Source organism: Plasmodium inui (genome assembly GCF_000524495.1).
Source record: "Plasmodium inui San Antonio 1 unplaced genomic scaffold supercont1.20, whole genome shotgun sequence".
In the NCBI taxonomy this organism is placed as follows: Eukaryota; Apicomplexa; class Aconoidasida; order Haemosporida; family Plasmodiidae; genus Plasmodium; species Plasmodium inui.
Genome location: NW_008481854.1, coordinates 306,987 through 315,756, shown reverse-complemented (window position 1 = coordinate 315,756; position 8,770 = coordinate 306,987). Strand labels below are relative to the sequence as shown.

At 48.4% G+C, this 8,770-nt stretch overlaps 2 protein-coding genes across 2 annotated transcripts in view; both read left to right on the top strand.

Moving 5' to 3' along the window:
- Positions 1 to 470: 470 nt before the first annotated feature.
- Positions 471 to 5,189, top strand: C922_04183 (hypothetical protein; the record flags this gene model as incomplete). The annotated part of the gene is made up of 1 exon (XM_008819768.1): positions 471 to 5,189. The coding sequence occupies one exon, from the start codon at positions 471 to 473 to the stop codon at positions 5,187 to 5,189; it is 4,719 nt and encodes a 1,572-aa protein (XP_008817990.1).
- Positions 5,190 to 7,346: 2,157 nt separating this feature from the next.
- The window catches only part of C922_04182 (hypothetical protein), a gene marked incomplete at both ends in the record, with an annotated part of 4,282 nt that continues 2,858 nt past the window's right edge, over positions 7,347 to 8,770 (top strand). The window contains one exon of the mRNA XM_008819767.1: positions 7,347 to 8,770. Within this exon, the coding sequence (XP_008817989.1) occupies positions 7,347 to 8,770 (1,424 nt within the window).

Sequence of the window (8,770 nt, the reverse complement as noted above, 5' to 3'; positions counted from 1 at the left end):
ATTGGTCATCATCGGCAATTGGAATCTTCATCATCTAGTCCATCTGGTGTGCTCCACCTGTGGGCGACACGGCTGCTTTGCCACAAATTGGCGAACTTGGCACAGCAGAATAGTTTTATTTGTTTTTAGTCAATCCGACATGATATGCATGTATATATGTATGCATATTTGTATATATCTATGTTATGTATGTTCTGACCCTGTTTGATCCTCTCCGATTTGATTTTGTTCCGTTTTATAATTTTTTTTTTTTTCGATTAAACAGACCGGTGCGTGTTCTCACCGCGAAAGGGGAAAACAGAAATCTCTGCCTCGGGGGGGCGAAGATGCTTATCGTCAGTGGGTATCCGCAGGGAAATAGCAGCGAACTTGCAACGGACTTCTTGCAAGCTGTGTCGCACCTCTGAGGGCATCTTTCCCTGTTTCCATCCCCTGCCGAATCCCTCCAATTCGACAAACGTCTTGCCAGCATGGAGGAACACTTGTTCAGTTATGAAAACATATTTAGGAACAAGGACCTAAATATTGATGAGGAGATAAGGCAGAAAAATCAGAAGGAAAGACGACCACCTAGTGAGGATTCGAACGTGCCGCCGGAGGATCGAGACCCGAAGGATGAGACCGCAAGCGGTTTTGACACAAACAAGTTGATAATCGAACGCGATGAGGAGGGCTCTTCCATCCAATTGGGTTCAGCCGATGAAAGGAAAAAAGGGGAGAAGGGTCAGGAGGCGGAGGAAGGTGATACAAGTCCAGGGGGAGAAGGAAGGCCCAGCAAGGCTGACTGCAAGAGGGATCCAGCAGAGCCGGTGGAAGAGGAATCCACGGGAGTGGCGAACGTGATGAACGCGGCTGACGTGACGACTGTGCCTCACGTGGCAGACGCCATCGTTCACACGAACAGCCAAACGGAACCCCAATCCAAGAAGAAGGTAAAAAACGACATATCGTCCCTCTTTGCAGATTCGGCCTCAGAGGTGATCGGCGCAAGGGGGGAACCAGCCAGTGACAAGAGGGAATTTAATTTTTGGTTTTCTGGAAAAGGAGCCACGCCACGGGGAGAAGCGGACGGGGAAGCGAATGGAGAAGCGAACAGAGAAGCCGACGGAGAAGCGGACGGCGAAGTGGCAGAGGAAAACGAGACGCACGACAACCGTTTGACGACCCCACGTGGTAATAATCCAGATGGGGCAACCAATGTGAAATGTAAAAGGGGCGAGGATCGTGGCGATTGTGTAATACAAGAGGCTCCAAATGGTGTTGATGCCTCCATCGGTGATTCCAATGTGGAAAAAGAGATTCGCGGGGATGGGGGAGAGGTACCGGGTTTGACTCCTGAACTAAGCAGCAGTGACCTTGTTGGGGAGGTAAGCCACCCGGATCGCTTCCAAAATGGGCCTAGTGAGAAGGGGGAAGATGCTCCCAGGGGAGACACGTCAAAGGCGATGAGGGGGGAAGCGGCATGTTATAATGCGGCAGATGGTAACACGGCGGATCATAACGCGGCGGGTCATAACTCGGCGGGTCATAACTCGGCAGGGGACGCCACCCCCACCGTTGCCGCTAGCACCGCTGCTCCCACCGCCCTATGCTTCGGAACGAACGGGACGTTTTGCTACACCCGGGGGAGCAAGGTGAAGTGCGCGCCGCTGATCTGCATTATAGAGAGCGGCATTCGCAGGAGGAACGACGGTTCGAAGGGCCGCGTAGCTCCCGCACCCCCGTCAAGCAACCCCTCCGCCAAGCATAGCAACAGCATTGCCATCCGCAATAGGAGCCTAGAAGAACACGTGTACGCGATAAGAAACTTCCCCGGACCATTTAGCAGGAGGACCAACAAGGTCGACAAGAAGGTAATCAATTTCCTATATGGTCATATGAACCTAAATGAAAAAAGATATGGGACCAATGTCTATGAATACACACAGAAGAGTTGCCTTTACCAGTACTTTCTGAACGTTATGAAGAATCCCCATCTGCTGCAATTTAACTTAAAAGACGTGCGAGTGGATACGAGCGGTGCAAGTGGTGCGAAGGCACATGCGGGTGACAAGCGCAGAAATGTTGTGTCGTACTTTGTGGAGTCGTCGCGCCAGAAAGGGGAGGGCATGAGGAACAACACAGGAGATCCTCCCCACAGCGGGAATGGCTACCCAAGTGGTCCAAGTGATCAACCCGATTGGCAGCACGACTGGAGTGGAGACCTCCGCGCAAGCGAAAAAAACCCTCGAGAGGAATCAGGCGATCAAGAAAGAAGAGACAGTTTCTCCGATGTTGACGGGAAGGGGGCATTGAAGAATAACAGAACGGAAATGGATAAATTTGAGATAACAGGGAAGGATACAGCAAAGCGGGAGTGCCCCGGTGGGGGAGACATCGACGATGATGGGGGGGTGTACCATGGGGATGATGGCGGGCTCTACGAAAGGGATGATATCAGTTGGCGCACAAGTGCGTATTGTAGAGAGGTGCCGCCCTTCACCCCAGCGGTAACATGGCGTGATACAAACCCAGGTGAAAAAAAAAAGAAGAAAGTATCTGTAAACAACCGACAGTACACATTCAACGATTTGGTGGACCCATACTTTATTAATGCATTCTCCAAAATGGGGATCAAAGAGAAAATCACAAGAGAAGACATATACCTGGAGTATTACCACCTGTGTATATATAACAGTGAGAAGGCAGCCAGGCTATGTCTGGAGAAAAATCTATTTAGACATTTCTTCCTCATTTTAGACAAATACAATGATGAAAAATATAGACTCATGCTTAGCAGGTACATAAGCCACATGGACAAGAGTATGAATCACGACATTGAGATGACTGATGGACTGAAAAACATTTTTCGGATTTATAACCCCAGCGTTCACGACGATATCGTTAAGGAAGCCTTTGTCTTTTTAATTTCTCTACTTAATCGGGAGAGCATGACTTTTGACAGGACTCTCCTAATCGATTACTGGTATTGTTTCTATGTGCTGATTTATCATAACTTCCTTTTTCAGTTCGAAGAGAATGAATTTAGCTACGACGAGTACAAAGAAGACATTCACCGATTTTTTTCCTTCCTAATAAAACAGCTGTATGTGCACGGACGTGTGACTGAATCGCAGTTTCTCTACCTGCAGTTGTGTGGCAATCCCTGTGTTTTTGAAGTTGCAATGGAGGCGCAGCAGTTGGAGACGCAGCAGTTGGGGACGCAGCAGTTGGAGGGATCCCCATTGGACTCACGCCCAGTGGAGCACCCACTCTGGGGAGGCCCCCACTTTGATGTCCTCACCTTCCAGATGTGCGAAGTGATAGAATACCTTAACAGATCCAATGAGGACAACTTCTTCTATGAAGACCTAATCAGACAGAAAATTAACTACGCCTTTACTCTCCTAGAATTAGGGGTTCTAGAACAAGCCAAAAGCTATATAGAGATTATATACTACTACGTGGATGTCATTCGAAGTCAGAAACGGAACAAGAACAAGAGCTACTACTTGGTCCACTTGTATGAGTCTTTGCTTAGTCAGGCCAAATACGTGTTGCCATCTCTGCGTCTACACAATGGGGGGATTTTCTCCACGAACTGGACTGCGTCGAATGAGGGCCTTCCCGAGGGGGGGATGTATAACTATAAAGTCATTTCTCCCCACCGGGATTTGCAGCACGGGGGGGTAGCGGTGCATCTGGGAAGCTCTATACAGGCTAGTACCACTACGTATACTACTACGACTACGGATACTACTACTGCTATTGGTGGTAGCCTTTTAGCCGGTACTCCTATCGGGGTGCCGCCCCCGAATGAACCATTGAGTGAAGGGCAAAATGGGTCTCGAGAGGGACATCCCTACTACGTGCCTTCTTACCAGCAGCCTAGCGGCAATAATGTTACCATGACCCCCTTCGAAGTGAAGAATCCAAGAGGGTTCAGCACAGATCATGTGGGTTCTACTCACCACGGGGCAGTAACGGGAAGAATATCAAACCTATTCAGAAATAACCCTAGTTCGCCACCACACGAAACCGAAGCACTTACGACCAATCAGAATCAATACAACGAGAGGGTTGAAAGTTACTCTCATTTGAGTTTTCCTCCGCCACCGTATAGCGTTGCTACTAACCCAGATCAGTCGAATAATCAACACGATGTCTCTAACACTGGGACGAGCATCACCCCCCATCTTGCAAATGCTCCCTACCCAACAGATCAGGGGAATTCCTTTCTGTCTAGCTACCACCCACCACAAATGGTCGTCTCGGGGGAAGGAGCGGAGTATACCCCTGTGGAAAGGACAATTCCCTATCATCAGTACAATGGTCCGTACCAAAATGAAAGCGCTCAAGTGAGTTACTTCTCCGGGGGGGGGCAATCCATGGCGGAAGGCGCATTAATGAGCGACATGCCTGACGGTAGGAACTCCACTGCGGTGTCTTTCCAGAATATTAGCGGCACGTGTAACGGTGGTTACACTGCGAATTGGGGCGGCGAACACGGGGGCGGCCACAGCGGGGGGGGTAGTACCATCCAGTATGATGGGCGATTGGGCAGCGCCGTGGGCCAGGACAATTACGCCTACTACTACGATGCCAGTTGGAACGTGGTGTACCCAGCCGCGGGATCGTTCACTCATGCCACGCATCAGGTGCAGCACGATCTCCATCACACGGTGCAACAGGTTCCTCATCACCCCGGGCAGCGGGACCCCCACCACGCAGCTCACCCCCCAAGCGGCAATAACTACCCCGCAGGGGGTGGCGTGCCCTATGGAGGTAACGCCAAACCACCTGAACCGTCAGGTAAAAGTGGACCCCCCGAAGTGAGTGACAAAAAAACACACAGCGAAAAAAAAAAGCAAGCGGATGAACAAAATGGAGAAAACAACATGGACTTAATTAACATAGGAAAGACCTTCATTTCAGGATTCTTCTCAAACATAAAGGAGAAAATAAAAATGACAGAACAATCGGAGGATGAAGAGGAAAACGTTTTTTATTATGACTATGAGAAGAAGCGGTGGAGGGAGAAGGGGGTGACGTCGGACGAGGAGGAAGAACGAGAGAGGCGCAAAATGCAGCGCGAAATGGAAATTAAAAATGTCGCCCCACCCCCCCAGACGGAGAACCTTTCGCAGGCAAACAAGAACCCGCTGGACATAAGGGACGTGCGGAGCAGGTACGTCGACTACTTCAACTGAGTAGTGAGGAAAAAGCGGTGGACGCCTTTATGCACAAAACCGCCTCGGCACCCACGTGGTCGTCTTTTTTTTTTTTTTTTTTCGCGACACCTCTCCCGTGTGATCGAACTATAAACTATGCTTTTTGCAAAACGGAACAACAGACCATCTTCCTACTTTGAATATTCCTCTGGGGAGACGACGGGTTGCCTTTCTCTTCCGCGCCCCGTAATCGCCATGGGGATGGTCCAGCGGAACTGGCATTTCGCCCTCGTTCAGAATGACGAATGGTGGAATAACGAAGGGTGGAATGACGAATGGTGGAATGACGAATGGTGGAATGACGAATGGTGGAATGACGAACGGTGGAATGACGAATGCTGGCGGGTTGTACCTACGCGTGTAGACACCATCCCCGACACAATGATATTGTTAAGGCTGTTTTTGCATGCAGCCCTTGGTAAAAAGTAGCGTCTCAAGATAGGTTCTTCTCTGTCCTCCGTTTTAATATATGCTGATTGAACTGATATGCAGATAAATGGTTTGCTCTCCGAGGGGAATGATCTATAATTGATACCCCTGTGTTGCATAACTCCAGTTGGACATGCGCGGTAGACAGCGCGAGAAGGACACGTTACCTGGAGGGGGTACCCATTCGAAAGAGTCCACATGGGAGAACTCCACGTGTATCCACTGGCAGGTAGCTGTCTCGAGTGTGGTAACCTGCGCCGAACCATTGTAACAGGTAGATATTTCCACTTGTTTTTTTTTCCTCTGTTATGATGGTAAAGTAAAACATGTGCTTCTTTATTTGACACTTTGTAGTATATCCCCGCGGCAGACTTTTTTTTTTCATTTGGGTAGTTCATCTGTTCGACAGTTGAAGGCAGGAGAGGAAAAAAGTTTCTGCTTCGATCCAATGTGTGGTGACCCCAAAGAGTGCAGCCGTCAGCCACATTCTAGTGTGCCCACCTGCTGCGCCCTGCACAACCGCGTAAACTGCATGGGGCACGTCTTGATAATTTCACTCCCTCATGCGCGGGGGAAAGTCGTAGATGTGAAGGTGCAGCGAGGAGGCGACCAAGTATCAGTTAAATATCATTATAAAAAAAAAACAAAAAAAGAAAGAAGCTAAATTGTGCCCATCAAACGGGAGTCGCATGATCAACCTCGAATGCCTGTCGTACTTTTTTTTTTTTTTTCCAAATTTACTACCCCTTGTGATGATAAAGAAAAAGAAAAAAAAGCGACGCCAACACAGTTACAGTATATTACAGTATAGTGCAGCTAAAGCAGTTGCGTCCATACCGAACCGCCTAAAGCGAAGGAGGAAAAAGCAAACCCGCACTACGTCACTATACCGGACTACACCTCACTACCCCGCTACCCACTCATGCGTAAACCTGCGGCAACAAAATAAACTGTCACGCGAACGCATGCGGTGAAGGACCAACTGTACGTACAAAGATGCAAACGTGAAGCGGGGACGATAAAGCTGCGCGAGTGCGTTTGTCCACTCTGTGGTAATGGGCTTGCTCTGATTAACTATATCCTTTACACTTGAGTACCCTGATCTGTGGGAAGCGGTAACTCTGCTCTGAAGAATTAACCGCATTGTTTTCTAGGGGCGGCAGAAGCACTGCAGGGCAGCATGGCAGCACGGCAGATGCCAAACCTCTGCGTACACCTAGTTGCATACATTTCACCCGCTTATGGCTGCTCTCTTCTAGCGCCAGCAAAAAAATATGTTCAGTGCTCATCTCTGTTCCGCCACGTGTAAAGTGTATATGTAATTCCATACGACTGGGGAACCACAGAAAAAAGATAAAAAAAAAAAAAAAAGTCACAGGAAAAATATAAAATTACCCGTCATAAAAGCATTTTTCCAATTAGTAAAAAAACAGGGACAGAGAAAGAGCAAAGAAGGAAGCAGTATGAAAGAGGTAGTTTCTTTTTTTTTTTTCTGTTGCCAAGAAAAAATAAGCTATCAATCACGTTAGGGGATATGCTTTTCTCCTGAGCGATATAAAAATATATATAACAACCTCCTAAAAACGCTGCTTCCCTTTTTTTCACTTCCCACTCTGTAATTGCGTCATAGGCGCAACACAGAAAAAAGGGAAGAAACACTCCTCCCCCCACCCAGCCAAGAAAAAAAAAAAAAGAGGTACCAACGAAATGGCGAAGAAAAAGAAACAAATTCATGTGAACATAATTGATCTGCAAAAGTACTACCAGAAAGATGATCTCATAATTGATGCCAAGCTACCTGAACCCAACAGAGCAGACGACAGAAGGAAAAAGATTTTTGAGCAGAATGAGTTTGTTCAGAACATTGAATGGCGGGTTCTAGATGCAGATGGCCAAAATAACAGAGGAAACGATAATTTTAATCGGAGAGATGATAACAGGAATAAGAATGCCCCATTTGATAGAGGCCATGAGAGGAAGGGAGAGTTCTCTCCCCACAGGCGTCAGAGGAGTAAGAATAGGTTTAACGCCCCGGGTGGCTACGAAGACGACGATGCAGACTTCGCCAATATTAGAAACAAGAGAGACGATGACGTAGACTTCGCCAATCTTAGAAGCAAGAGAGACGACGATGCAGATTTCGCCAACGTTAGAAGCAAAAGAGACGATGACGTAGACTTCTCCAACGTTAGAAGCAAAAGAGACGATGACGTGGACTTCGCCAATCTTAGAAACAAAAGAGACGATGACGTAGACTTCGCCAATCTTAGAAACAAAAGAGACGATGACGTAGACTTCTCCAACGTTAGAAGCAAAAGAGACGATGACGTAGACTTCTCCAACGTTAGAAGCAAAAGAGACGATGACGTAGACTTCTCCAACGTTAGAAGCAAAAGAGATGATGACGTAGACTTCGCCAATCTTAGAAACAAAAGAGACGACGATGCAGATTTCGCCAATGCTAGGGGCAGGCGGGACGATGACGACGTGGATTTCGCCAATCTTAGAAACAAAAGAGACGATGACGTCGATTTTGGCAATGTGCGAAACAAAAGGAATGGCGACGTGGACTTCTCCAGTGCTAGGAGCAAGCGGGACGACGACATCGATTTCGCCAATGCTAGGGGCAGGCGGGACGACGACGTTGACTTTGCAAACGTGAGAGCTAAACGGGACGACGACATCGTCTTCGGCAACCGTAGAAGCAAGAGGGACGAAGACGTCGACTTCGCCAACGTGAGAGCCAAACGGGACGACGAAGCGACAAGGGGAAATGCCTCGACCAGCGAGAAGCCATATCACCTTATACGACTACAGGAGCTGAGGAAACGGAAAAAGCTCCAGGAGAACGCCAAGGACAGCCCGATGGCAAGTAGCCCGAACGGGGATATCCATTGTGACTCCCAGGAGGAGAAGAAGAAGCCCGAGGAAAGCGCCAAAACAGAAGACGAGAAGCCTCAGGAAACGGCCAAGACAGAAGCGGAGGAAAAGGCCAAAACTGAGGCGGAGCAGGAGGAAAGGGCAAAGAAGGAAGCTGAAGAAAAGGCAAAGAAGGAAGCTGAAGAGAAGGCAAAGAAGGAGGCTGAAGAGAAGGCAAAGAAGGAGGCTGAAGAGAAGGCAAAGAAGGAGGC